Here is a 14,447-nt window from a genome sequence, read left to right on the forward strand (position 1 = left end):
TGTAGTCTTGGTTATATTAACATGTATATCTGTGATATTGTTGATTTACTAGTTTGAATGTGCAGAGATATTCACCTTTCTCTTTTAAATGTATCTCTAAGTGTTTTTCCTCGGCTTGTTGTAATACATTAAACAATGTTACTGATCACAGTATAGTTTTAAGACTAGAAACTAATTCTGTGTTCCACAACAATACAATGGAATTGGAAACATTTATCATGTGTTAAAGATATTGTGTTTATTGTATTGTGCTCGTTAGGCAGCTTTTTTTTTTTTTACTGTGTCCTTATAATGTCTTATATTTTGTTGCCCATTTTGCACTGCCATGCTGTCCCAGATTTCACTGTTGTCATGTTCTTGCACCAAGGCTTTATTTCTACTTGTATTTCATGTCTGGTGTTTTCATTTAATGCTGTTTTGCTCTGTTACATTTGTATATGGCTAAGTCTTTGACCTGTTCAGTGGTGCTTTAAAGCTTATAAAATTGCTGTGGTGTTCAGTATGACCTCTGTCTTGATCCTCAGAGCTGGTCAGTGAGGAGCCCTTCATCGTGCGTTTGCTGTTCGAGCCCTCAGGTCGCCCTGACTCTCAGAAAGATTATTACCTCACAGCCAAAGAAAATCTCTGTGTGGTATGTGGAAAAGCCGAGTCCTATATCAGGTTTGTACTGAAGCATTGTGTGCTTTTGGGCATGCTTACATTTGAGTTAATATCGATAATGTCCTATCTTTTGCACAGCAGCAGTAGATCTTTTGCCCACTCTTTGTTAGAAAGAACATCGTTCCACATGAGTACAGGCGCCATTTTCCCACTGAGATGAAGGACCACAACTCCCATGACATCCTGCTGCTGTGCACTTCCTGCCATGCGGCGTCTAACGTGTACGACGGCTTCCTAAAGCAACAACTAGCAGACGAGTTCTCTGCCCCGCAGGGCTGTGAGGAGGGTGTAAAGATGCTGGAGGACTCGGATCGGCGGCGAGTGCGTTCAGCTGCCCGTGCCCTTCTCAGTGCCAATGACAGCATGCCTGCTACCAGACGAGAAGAGCTCCTGTCAGTCGTTCATGCGTACTTCTCCAATGAAGGTGACGAGGAGGAAGACGACAGCCTCACCGAGGGAAGGCTGCACACAGCAGCTAACCTGGAGACAAGGTGAGGGAGTGCTGCCGCTTCTGCCACTGACAAGGTTCTTGTTATTTCAGCACACTACCATAGCGTAACGGAGCTGAAATAAAATAATGAACCGCATGAACTTTTGATTTGAGAGTATTTACAACCAATCTGGTTGAATGGTGTTACAGAATTTCTATTATATGCCCTCTTCTATTTAAGAGACTATAAATATAATAGTTTGTACAAACATAATTGTTAATGAAATTGGTAGTAATTGGTAGAAGTTTTTAATATTTGGTAGTAAATATATTTTTATTAATTGTCCATAATATAGGAATGGTGGCACAATCATGAGCAGTTCCTTCTCTTCTCCATACTCCACTCTTTCCATTATTCTGGTACACGTTAATCTTCCAGATCTTTACAGATTTTATTGGATAAATTTATTTTTTTGGTCAATCTCTAATCTGGTCTTTCTGTTTTTGAGGCTTACAGCTGGTTTACCATTTGTGGTAAATCCTCTGTATTTACTAGGGTGAAAACCTTTCTTGATTGTTGATTATGTTGACTATGTTTTTGATCGGTTTTATTTCCCCATCAGGGAAAGGATGTTTGTCATTTGCCACCTTTTTTTTGTGTTCTTCTGGACCTTTTGGTTCATCTGTGTGCTCTTTGATTTAGCCACACCTTATGTTTGTATGTCGTCTGCATTTGTTTTCATTTGTTTTTTTTGCCAAAACTCTAATGTGATATACTGCTGTAGACAGCTAAAATAAGAAGAAATTTGGGTTATGTGGCTTCAAATCTTTGATATCTGATGTTAATCAAATACAAACCACTTGCTATTTTATTTGAGCAGTGGTTTTGAACCTTTTGAGGATTAGTGTTGGTCACATGAGCATGAAAGCTTTGTCTTTGCGTTGCTCATGAGTATTATTGACTCCTATGTAAGGAGACTCAATTGTTCCCCCCCCCCCCCCCCCACACACACACACACACTTGGATATAAATAGAACCAAAACATGTAACATGAGCCTGCACAGTTGTTTATTGATATTCGGCTTTTGTTAGCGTGCAAATGACCTGAAGTGATCAACTCTAAAACTGTCTATTAAAAAAAAAAAAAAAAAAGACATGGGAAATTCATTAGTCACACTGATTTTTATTGGTTTTTAAAGACTGTGTGTGTGTGTTTAGGATCTTTAATGAGAGCTATGTGCCACATGGGCTGAAGGTGGTACAGGTGTATGCTGAGCGTGGACTGCGTGGTCTGATTGAGTTGGAGCGACGCTGGCGTCAGCACTTCCTGTCCAGCATGCAGCCCAAATTTCTACCTCCACTGTGGTCTGTCAACCATAACCACGAGAAATACTTGCGCAAGTATGGAGAGAACCTGCTCGTTACTCTGACCTGAGCACACCAGTTAACCACAGAGGTAGGCAGAGGTGGTTTGGGCAAGAACAGGATCCTCATCCCAAACCTGTGATGGTGTTTCACTGTATTTCTAGGAGATGGACTTGTCTTGATCTGATATTGACTCCTATATGATGTGAGCCTAGCATGAGTTCTGAGACTGTAGATGAACTAGAAAAGACCAGCCACAGGCTCTTGATTGTGGGCTCACTGTGATCACTACAGAGATGATGAGAGTTAAAAAAAAAAAGGTGCAAGAACTGTAATGACGACACATTGTATGCACATTGTATGTGGGAGAAAAGTTCTCAACTTTACATAAAAAGAAACTTGTAAATTTTTAACAGCCAAAACCTGCTCTTGATTTCTTAAAATTAAAAATATAGATATATAATACATAGGTTAAATTTGTTGCAGGTTTAAATATTTTGATTAATTGTGTGGTAAATCTAGGGTTTTGCAATATGGGGCTGTTGACAGTATATATTTTTTACGTTTTCATTCCTCATATTTCTATAACTGAGATAATGGTCTTCACTGTATGTTGGTCTTTTATGATGGACTTGACATCATTCAAAACTTTCCACCTTTAAAATGAACAATTTGTTTCTGCCTGTTAGAACTTTTTAATCTTACTAATTCATGAGCAATTATTTAGCATATGTCTGGAGAGGACGTAGCCACACCTCGCTTTTGTATGCTTTCCAAATTCCCAAACATCAGTCAGGACACCTCAAAGTGCACATTCCCCCCTGACTGCCATGATTTGGTGTATAGCTCATGACTGTGACACTGAGTGGCATCTAAAGTTCGACCTTTAACAGCCAGACGCCCAGCTCCATTTGCAATAATGAGGAATTGTAATTCTCATTACCATGATCTTTGTAAACGAGATTTCCACACTTGAGCATGCAGAATTTAATTAAAGAAACTACAGCTTTTTTTTCCCCCTTTTATTTACATTTGTCCAGATGTAACCTCATAAAAGCTGTTATGTTTCCTTAAATTGTTATTAAAATATATATTTAATGTTAAGATGTCTCAGGGGTGCTGGAGAAAATGGTATGAACGACTGCTTGCATCTCACACTGTTTAAAGACACGCGCTACACACGCATTCCATTCACAATTTTACTTTTTATTATTTACAAAATCACAGTTAAATAAATAGTTTGTAAAAATGTATACAAAAGATTTTCTCTTTATATGTTTCAAATGAATGACTTAACATGACAGTGGGTCAAAAGAGTCATTAGTTGGGATTTAACATTTTTAATTACCCTTTTTTTTTCTCTTTACAATCTGGTACTGTAGAATTAAGGCCTCTTTGATTTTGGCATCAGAACGATCTGTCAGTAAAATGTGTCGTCTGAAGTGGTGTCCAACACATGCTACCATATTCACAGTATTTAATAAACTGAAACAGGTGAATGACCGGAGAAGAATGACATCATCCATCGAAAAATGGCACCTTGTCACATGTAGGGCGTGTCACAGTTCGTAGGGTTAAGTGCATTATACCTTCACCTTGGGGTTTTTTTTGTGTGTCTTGAGTACACGGAAACGTTTACCAGTGCATAGCATGTTGTGGGGTACATCTAAAATTACCACTGAAGAGTGAGACTCTGTCAAATGTGGATATTAATCTCTGTGACAATGTGGATATTTAACTTAATGCCACAGTCGGTCATTAATTATAGCTCTATCTAACTCGAGCCCTAGTAGTTACTGTCAAATACCATAGCATTCTTAATTCCACATCCATATAATCTATATATGCTAAATCTTTGCTTGCAAGGACCTACTGCTTCATGTTAATGTTTTCACTTTGTGTGACAAACTGCACTAACACAATTTTAAGATTGTCAAGAAATGTCAAACACAACCATGATTTGTATTTCAGGATGCGGCGTTAGCTCTGAGTGATCTATGGATGAGGGCTAATTTTACAACATGAAATAAAATTACGTTTTTGTTTCATGATGAATTTAATTTGCATCAGTTTCCCAATGATCCATTACTATTGCTGTCATTATTATTATTATTATTTTATTTTATTTTTTTCCCCCTAATGCCAGAATACAGGAGATGAATGGCTGGGAATCACGATACAGAAAGCATAAGTGACTAGAAGTTGGACCGAGGCACAACCCCACATTCAAGACCAACTGCTCATTATTGCTTGTGTTTTAGAACATCTCGTAGAGCATTTTTGTCTCCTTGATGGACAGCAAGATGCATCACAGTTTACTGCAGACAAAAATAACAGCTGCTCATTTGTAACTGGAGTAGAACATCTTCCTTTCAATAATTGCTGATGCAAATATAAAGTGGAGACGAGTTGTTTTTAAGAAAAGAATCTCTTGAATGCAGTAATAGGTTTTGCTGGTGATTTTCAGAATGAAGTGTGTTCTCTTTGGGGCTAAACAAGCTGGAACAGACATCAGTATCCATATACTATACACTTGTAGTGTACAACCTTTCTTAAACTGTAGTATATCTATATAACCAAACAATCTCTTCCCCCTTCACACATGAATTTTCGTACTTTGTCACACAAACACACAGACATACATTCAGATAAGACAACAATACACACAGGCACTCGGCAAATGCAACTGACAACGTTGTCAATGTTGGCACAAATCAAGCACATTGGAAGCTTTCTTACTTAACACTAAATCCAACATTTAAAAAAGTTACTGTGGCGCATATTCGAAAAAAACAGGCGCTCCAATTTATTCACATCAGGTCTCCCAGTCTACTCGTTTATATAATTAATCAGCTTTACAACAGGTCCTTGGCATTGGTATGCCACAATGGAGCCCTCCGTACAGTGGGAATGAACAAATTAAGAATTTAGTATTTGTCATGGATGTGGGAGTGTTAGTTATACTCAGCTGTAGGATGGAAGCGGAAATTTTTTCTTGTTGTGTGGATTACATTTCTCCCTCCAGCACACAGCTGATGCTTTGCTCCAGTGTGCAGGGCTGCAGTTTGGGCTTAAGACAAGCTGCTGGTCCCTGAAGCCGCTGAAGCTCCAGGATGCTGTCTATAGCGCTCTGCAGGTGCTCGCTCAGGCCACCTTCATCCGCTAACCCATCTGCGACATCCAGCTTGCTTCTTTTAACCTCTGGGGTTTGCACATCAGGAAATGATCCCTCTGCTATTTCTGATTTGTGCTCTGACTTTGTGATAGAATTGCAGGCTGTCCTGTGCATGCCCACATCGACCTCTGTTTGTTTTTGCTCCGATCTCGTCTCTGTAGGACTCAGCAGTTGCTCTTGTTCATTCCTTCCTCTGTTAGTTAGCTGCCCGTCTAAGGTGCGTTTATGTCCAGTTGGGGCGTGTGGCTCATCACAGGCAGAGTTATGGATGACTTTCCGTGATCCTGACTCATGCTTGATGGTAAGGCGCAGTGCCCCCCTGCTCCTGGAGCAATATGTTTTAAGACCTGGGGGTCTGTCTGAATGTAGTGCCCACGCAGGGGGTGACGGGGGACTGATCGAGGTGTTAGGATGGCGTGGAGGCAGCATGCCGCGTTGCCATGATGCTTTACGCAATGACATCAGAAAGGATTCTGTTAAATGATTCATACATGCACACAAGATTATGTTTCACCAAGTTCCACTTAACTGTCTTAACTGTCAAGATTTACTCAGTATTCATGTGATTTTGATTTTTTTTTTGAATGTATGAATTCTCAAATCTGATTGGTCGGAATATTTGCATTCGATATAACACGGCTCAGACAATGATTTAGCTCAAAGTGCTTTGGCAGATTTATTTTATCTATTTATTATTATTACCCAAGTTTCCAATAACAACTATATAATCATGGCCACCAAAGCATTACAGGTAACTGTGCCCCTCAAATGAAGAAAAAGAGCTCACCTGGATCGCCTCTTGCTCTGCGTCTCTCCTCCCCGAGTAAGAGTCGCTCAGACTGCAGGAACAACCGTTCTAGCATCACCATCTCTGCTGAAGGACTTTCTTGCTGCACAGATTAATCAAAGCTGTCGTACTGATTTATAACAACATGCCTTAATTACTTATTTCATTTTCTCAACTAAGTATAGCCCTCTATTTCCTATATACAGTCAGGTCTCTTTAATGACACTGTCAATTGTTCTTTGTGTGTTTTGCCTTCAGCAATTGAAATGCAAGGTGACTGGCTTGGCCAGTGTAGAACATTCCACGTCTTTTCTTAAAAAAACAAAAGTTGGCACACACAAATGTGTAGAAATTGCTAGACTTTTCACACATAAATACCTGTACAATCCTCAACTTCAACAAACAATAGATAGCTTTAATAACAGTTTTGTCAATGTCCAAATATTTAGGGATCTGACTATATACACTATAAATATATATACACACGTTTGCTGCTATAACTGCCTCTGCTATTTGGGGAAAGATTTCAACTAGATTTTGTGGCTTTGGGAATTCAAAAGATCATTGCAGAAGTCAGGACGTAACTCTGGTGAGGTCTGGTACAGAGTCTGTACTACACCTCTGACTGTGTCTCTTTACTGTATCTTTTTTACATGGCTTTGAACAGTTTATAAACATGACCCCTCAGTTCTTAATTGTTCTAGAAAATGCTAGGTTGAGTTTTTGCGTGAGTAATATAGCCTTAAGAATTAATGCAAACATAAAAATTAACAGGCACATGATGTAAAGAACTGATAAAAGTTGTATGCTCAGACTCACCTGAGACTCTGCCAGTAAGAGCTGCCTGTATTTGTTTAGCATGTCTGTAGTACATTTCAGCAGCAACTCTGATACGTTCTCAAACTGCTTATCCACTACACACAAACAGATAAGAAAGTGGCATGTGAAATTCATGGCAAAACAATTTTGGAATAATTTGCCTGCTGTGTAGATAAAATGGCAACAACTTAAACCTTTGCACAAACCAGTTCAGACAGGTTAAATAATTATAAACTATAGTTGCAACTTTAGAGGTTTATGATTGTACAGTAGGCTTGGCCTGAACATAACCTGTTAGCAGATCGGCTTGGCTGGGTAAGGCTCTGGAGCAGGTATGGTAGGGCAACAGGTGTCTCGCAGCATCCTCAAGCGAAGTGAAACGAGAGCATGTATTTGGATTAAGAACAGCATCATAGTCTGAACAAAGCTGCTGCTTGAGCCTGTGAATTGCACACACACATGCAATATGTTAACCAAGCAACTGATTGCTCTGCAGCACTGATGCAATCTTTCACAATGTAATGTAAAACAAACTCCGATATTAAATGGCAGTAGTTTTCATTAACATATGTTCTCAATTATAAGGATACTAAGAACATCTGTTGACCTCTGCTGCCGCATTGCTGGGGTGAGTCTTTCTCTTGCCTTCACACTGACACAGGGCACCTAAACCAGCAAAATGTGTATGCTTCATAATTCATGTTTATAAATATAGTATGTAATGAGATCAACATTTTAATCTTCCGGGTATGTCCTCAGTAATTAAAAAGCCACAAGAAAATCATGCATTTTCACCTGAAGTGCAGTGTAGCTGTGGGTGTCCTGGGATGACAAGCCCTCAAAACTCTCCTGCAGGTCAAGTGAGGGTATTTCTTCATCATCCATTACACCAGGAACTTTGAGTTCTGATATGAACCAAGAGAAGCTGTTATAATTTATTTCTTACTAGGAACAGTTGCACATGTGAGTTTTGCTGTACAAGGTAGTTATTCTTACTACTTTGTTTGTGCTGCCAGGCTTCATTAAGGCCAGACTCCAGGACTCCACTAAGGCCAGTCGATACAGGGATGGGTAAATGCTGTTGATCTGAAACGCATATCTTTTCTGGTATTGAAGATGGACTCATGCACAGAATGGATTCCTCTTGACCCTGCATTTTGCCACTGAGAACCACAAATGCTGAGGAGGGCTGTCTGTCTGAAAGTGGAGGTGTAGGAAACATTGTCGAGGGAGTACTTCCAGAACACTGGGTTATGGGTGGTGAGACTAACATGTCACCATGCTCTGACCCAGAATGCACGGGAGTGGGGATTCCTCCACACTCGGTCAGCACAGAGAGAACCTCAGATGAGGAACAAACAGCCAGTACCATGTTTGAAGACTCTGTCTCACTGGCTGCAGGAGAGATGTTGCTGTCCAAAGACTCGGCAGAGGCTCCAGGGTTAAGTGATTCCTGTAAGGACATGCATTGAAAATAATAAAACCAGGTATAAATCATTGTATATCCAAACTATGACTAAATCTAACAATTATATAATCTCAGTTTCCCAACTGCTTGATTTACCTGTAGGGGATTGTGCATGAATGCTTGATTTGGTGGTGTTTGGCCTCCTTCAACAGCTTGCTGCTTCTCTGGGTGTGTAATTAGGTGTTTGGACAATAATGTGACAGGCTCAGGGGAATTGGTTCTCTCTGGTGGTGCCTGCAATAGAGTAATGACTGGGGAAGGCTCTGTGTGCATTTTGGCTATAGCAGCTTGCACCGAAGCTGGAGGAGACAGGGTGCCTTTCTAGAACAGGTACACAAAGAATAGGTAAATATTACACAGTCATACTCGGGCTTGGTATTGATACCACAACCAAAACTATTCTAAGAGTAACAAACAATAGGGAGCTTACTTGTAAGATACTCTGTAGTTGTTCATTTGTTGCATTTTTATCTGCTGTTGTTCTCTCTGGCAAAAGAAGCACTGGTGTCTGTGGAAGACTTAGCTGCTCCTCAGGGCCTCCTGCCATAGGCCTCTGTGCCTGGGACACAAAGGGCAAGCTTTGCACCAAGGATGGCCCATTCACTATTGATATGGCAGTCATATCCGGGGCAAGCACTCCAGGAGTATTGATCAAGGTGATCTGCTTCCCTAAGGCAGGAGTGTGGACAACACCGCCTTGCTGCCCATGTGCATGAGCAGAATAGGCCCCTGCTAGCTGCGCCGGCATCTGGAAGACGGTAGGTGGCGCTGACTGAAGCTGCAGGGGTCCAGACAGGAGCGCTCCCTGTCTGAGTGTTAGCTGCCCAGTTGGAGTGGTAAACACAGGGCTAAAATTAAGTTGTCTGGGGCGTACTGTTACAATCTGTGAGCCATCAACAAACTGTCCTGCCAGAGGGGCTGCACCTGGCAATTGATTGTTTGTCGTGCTGAGCAGCGGACTAGAGACAGTTGCAGACTGGTTTACAGAGCCTTGACTAGGCAATATAAAGTGGCTCTGGCCCTGAAATAGACTCTGGGGCTGAATGACAATTGAGCCTCCCTGGTTGACTAGCTGCAAACTCACAGGCTTGTTGAGTGTGGTTGTAGACTGTGATGGCAGAGGCTGCCTGGGGCCCACAGGAGAAGACAACAGGATATTCTGTGATGCAGCTGGGGGAATGAAAGCAAGTCCTGGGGATGATTTCTGCTCTGATGGTTTTGGGCTTATCTGTACCAGTCTAGGCTGGATGTTGACTGGCAGCTTGGGTTGGATGGGCAGAGGTGTCCTTTGCAATATAATCTCTGGAGGTGCTGTTGTCCTAACAGCAGGACTCAATGTAAGGCCTGGAAGGGTTTTGTGGATGATCATGTTGGAACCCTGTGCACGACTCAGGCAGAATGATGTGTCAGGTGTGGGAGGTGCAGGGAATACGTTCCCAGGTAACAGCCCCATTAATTGGGGTGGTACAGGCTTAAGTGAAGGGCAACCTGGTCCCACAGCTAAGAGGGATGGTTGAGGAGGCTCCACTGCAACTTGTGTGTCCCTGGGCAATGGTGTTGCCCCAGAGATACTCAGTGATTTTGACATATATGGAGGTGAAGGTGGGGGTATACCAGATGGGTAGAGAGAGAGCGCTTCACTAGACTGTGCAAGACCTGCCTCTAAAGCCAGTGTGTGCTCAGTGATGTCAGCCTCCTGGAGACTCTGCTGTAAAATGTCACATGTCTCCTCCTCCTCTTCCTGTTGCTGTGACACTTCTGCCACAACTTGTGGAGGTTCACATACCTCTTCAGAATCCTCTCCTCCTGCTGGTGAAGCCAACAAAGCCTCATCCAGGAAGGAGAGATCCACACAACCTGATATAGGTGTGTCATGAGAGCCAGCATCATCTGCCAACAAGGAGACAGGGCTCTGGAGAGAAAAAAGAAAGAACAATTAGTGAGTTGAGAAGATGTAAAAATAGATCAAATAGATGCCAACATTAACAATAGGAACCAAATTAACAAGTGAACAGAGACAGGGAAAGATGCAGGTTATAGTGATCTAAAATAGAGGTGATCTAAAATAAAATCTACATCTACAATTTTGTCAATGGGGACAGAGGCCCAGACTTACCGGCGTGTCTGTGAACAAGGACGGCTCCCCAGAGGAAGAATTAATGAGCAGGTCTCCACTTAGCAGCTGTTCGAACAGATAGGAGAGAAGATGACTAATTGTAGGGTTCAAGCTTCTCCAAAATGTCTGTCACATATTCAAACATAGTTTAGAACTGCTGATTGTTAGTATTATGTTTGATTCATTTAGCACTAGTTAAATTATTTTTAATAATCTAGTAAATTATGTTCATGATTTTTACATGCCGATTGGTTTGATTCTAAAGGGTGTAACGCATAGAGTAGCACTTTTTAGGTTTATTTAAGTTACAGTTTGTATTGCATGAGGATATAGTAGATATAGTAAACCTCTTTTGTCCCATGAAGGAAGTCATTCAGGGCTTGTGGGTCACTAGATGAAACAAAACCAAATCCATGAATCATACAAGACAAAGAGCAAATTACTTTTTAAATTATATATAGAGCTTTGTATTTTCTTTGTGAGTAGACCTGAAGCAGTGGTAAAGATTGATAACAGTTCTAATAATTTCTGAGCAAGGACAGTCTGGTAGAACTTACCACAACACATCAAGTAAGCATGTGCCATCTTCATCCTCCATTTCAACTGAGGCATGTGAAAGTAGCATAAAAATGAGTAGCATTAAAAAAATCTCCTACATACATACATCTCCTACATACAAATTCTCTGATGCATGAATACCTATGGAGCAACATCCAATTTCAAGTCCAGTCATGGGAAACCAATATTCTATTGTGCACTTTGTTTATGTGCTCTATTAACATTTACAGCCAGCTAGCTATAGTTGTAGGCCAAAGGTTTACATACACCAAGGTTAAAGATATTCAAGTTCAAATGTTCAGAACACGTATTTCATGTTACCAATTCCTGTCTTAATTAGCATATCTAATTTATTTCCAAAACAGGTCACTTCAAAACAATAGCATGATAGACAGATTTTATTTCATTTACTGTATCAGATTTACAGTGTGAAAATTTTACAGACGCTTGTACATTATGTTAGTATAAGGGAGCTTTTAATTGCATGACCTTGAATCAGGGTTTTGCAAGCTTATGCAAGCTTCTTACAACTCTATTAGCTATTTTGTTTATTCCTTCTGACAAAACTGGTGTAATTTTGGTTAGATTTGTGGGCCTCCAAAACCAGAAAAAAATTTTCAGTTCAGTCATCAAATTTTAAATGGGACTCGGGTCGAGGTGTATGATGACCTCACCGATATCTAATACTTTGCTGGTTGCTAAGGATAAAAGTCCTGCTGGAGGACCCAGTTTGTGACCACTGATGTCTGGCTGATATTTTGATGTCCTATGATCTTATGATGGCATCTATTTTCTTCAGTTTCACCAGTCTCTTTCACAACCACGTGGTGTTCTGATTAAAAGCTACACTCTTTTCCTCAATACATACTGCTGATCATTATGGCCAAACAATTCAGTTTTAGTTTTATCTGACCAGAGAACACTCCTCCAAAAGGCTGGTTATAACCCGCAAACTTCAATCCATTTTTTATGCTTGTCTTAAATTTAAGGCTTCTTTCTTTCACATTTGTCAACCTTTTGGGCCATGTCGATGTATGACTGTCAAATGAAGTTATGACAAATTGCCAAACAGACGCCAATAAAATTCATTATATCAATTTCTAGAACAGACTGACACTTATGACCCAGTGTAACTTTTAAATAGTAAATTAAAGCTGAGTCTATCTCTAATCCATTTTTGAATTTATTTTTCTAATGGAAACAAAGTCATTGACTTGCCAAAAGTATGATAAAATGAAATGTCACATTCAGAAACTAAATAGCAAAAAACTAAAGACTAAATATCTTTAGCATTGGTCTCTGTAAATTGGCCTCAACAGTGAATGGGAAACTTGTTAAGTTTGTGTGTTAATATATGTTTTGACATAAATCTGAGCTTTTTCATTTGTGAAGCAATCAAAACAATCTTCTCAGGGCCCAATCTCATACCATGAAGATTTTTTATTATTAATAATCATTTAAAACTTTGAATAGTAGGGAACGGGCTGGTCTTGTTGAAGCTTACAAACTCATAGCGCTGGTCATCTGAAGGGCTTCTTTTTTTGTTTGTTTTCACAATCTACTACAACTGAAGATCTTAAGCAGCAGCACACTCTCACCTCAGAAGAAGGGGGCTCCATTAAGAGCAGAGGGATCGAGGGATGGTGGACGTCTCAAAGGCCACACATCGGGGACTGAAACCAGGCCTGGGAGGCCAGGCACCCTGGGTTTATCTCCCATAACAGGTACATAACTGTCTTCTGCACTTCAAGAGATTGAACAACTTTCATCAGATCATTAATTGAATTAAAATACAAGCTCAAGAGGATACCATCTACAGTACACTTTAGTATGCACAAAGGCTCTAGTAATCTACACAATTACAGGCGACACACTGTGCTTGGAGTTACACTGTGATGATATCCACACCGTTTATTTATTTATTTATTTTTACATCAACCACCTCTAGATGTGCTTGGCCTGTTACGGGTTGCAGAGGAAATAAAACCGATTATAGGTTAATAATGTAACCTAAGCTTGATCTAATATATGAGGAGACCTCAAGAGTGCGTTCTAGCTTCTAGCTTCTAAGCTTCTAAGATAATGCAATCCTGCCTTCAGGGTGGTGTGTAAACAGTGTGGGCATCTGCTTTGGCGGAACGGGGACACAGTACAGTACAGCACAGGACGATCGCCTTCAATTAAAACACAGGCTGCTGCACGTCGTGTCTTAATTTTGCAGGGGAGGTCCTTTCAAACAGGCAGACCTCCTCCAAACAGCACTACATCGCATTTTTATTTACGCACCGCAATCCGCATTTGAGGCTCGTTACGGCGTCGTGGCGCATCGCACAATGAGCTCTCACTCCAACAATCCGCTATCATGACACGCTTCACATCTATGTCTATATAACCATCACATCTATATTAACACTGACCTGCTCTCAGATTTTATGCCCAGAAATAACATCTGCGTAAAATTGCGCACATGAACGCACCGCAAATATGGGTTACAATGGATCCAGAGAGCGTCAGAGCTTAATGAGGGGATGCTGCTGATGTTTCTTGAGGAAGGGTATCAGGGAGGCTGGCTGCTGCCTCGCAGCAACAAAAAGGCAGCTGGAATAACACGCGTTGGTTGCTTTTTTTTTTTTTACGCCCGCACGCAGAGCACATCTCGCCTCGCTGGCTGTCATTTCGTGATCTAACTTGAAAGGCGAAGGAAAAAAAAACTCACCGCTTCTTTGTGGGTTTTTATTGTCCTGTCAGGCGGGCCTCTGCGCCATCGATTCTCACTCACTAGCCTTTTGAGATGCTGAGGCTGAGGGAGGAGTGTGAGGGGGGGAGATGGGGGAGACTGGGCTGGGTGAGAAACACGAGTGTGAGGCGATCTGAACAAAAAGGTAAAAAAAAAAAAAACAGAGCGGAGACCGATTGGTGTCCTCATCGGCTCACAACAGAGGGAGAGAAAAAAAACACCAACTCTTCAAAAATACCGCCTGTGTAAAATGCAGTGACTGTGCAGTGACACAACGCGAATAAGGCACGAGAGCACTGGCACATATAACACCACTATACTACTATACACA

General features: G+C 41.0%; 2 protein-coding genes across 9 annotated transcripts in view; one reads left to right on the forward strand and one right to left on the reverse strand.

Moving 5' to 3' along the window:
• The window catches only part of exd2 (exonuclease 3'-5' domain containing 2), a 7,468-nt gene extending 3,908 nt beyond the window's left edge, over positions 1-3,560 (forward strand). For all 8 annotated transcript variants that reach the window (XM_027172627.2, XM_027172623.2, XM_027172622.2 and 5 more), the window contains exons 7-9: positions 525-660; positions 771-1,151; positions 2,310-3,560. In XM_027172627.2, the coding sequence (XP_027028428.1) occupies positions 525-660; positions 771-1,151; positions 2,310-2,526 (734 nt within the window). In that variant the 3' untranslated portion in view covers positions 2,527-3,560. The remainder of the gene's footprint in view (positions 1-524; positions 661-770; positions 1,152-2,309) is intronic.
• A 123-nt stretch (positions 3,561-3,683) lies between these two features.
• si:ch211-168d23.3 (BRD4-interacting chromatin-remodeling complex-associated protein) lies at positions 3,684-14,393 on the reverse strand. The gene is made up of 14 exons (XM_027172619.2): positions 14,096-14,393; positions 12,978-13,118; positions 11,379-11,424; positions 11,169-11,211; positions 10,822-10,887; positions 9,136-10,617; positions 8,802-9,026; positions 8,234-8,690; positions 8,033-8,142; positions 7,845-7,903; positions 7,529-7,677; positions 7,238-7,332; positions 6,419-6,521; positions 3,684-6,104 (listed from the first exon to the last, which is right to left on the reverse strand). The coding sequence occupies exons 3-14, from the start codon at positions 11,417-11,419 to the stop codon at positions 5,464-5,466; spliced, it is 3,471 nt and encodes a 1,156-aa protein (XP_027028420.1). The 5' UTR covers positions 11,420-11,424; positions 12,978-13,118; positions 14,096-14,393; the 3' UTR covers positions 3,684-5,463.
• Between the last annotated feature and the right edge of the window lie 54 nt (positions 14,394-14,447).

This window comes from Tachysurus fulvidraco, chromosome 12 (assembly GCF_022655615.1).
Source record: "Tachysurus fulvidraco isolate hzauxx_2018 chromosome 12, HZAU_PFXX_2.0, whole genome shotgun sequence".
NCBI lineage: Eukaryota > Metazoa > Chordata > Actinopteri > Siluriformes > Bagridae > Tachysurus > Tachysurus fulvidraco.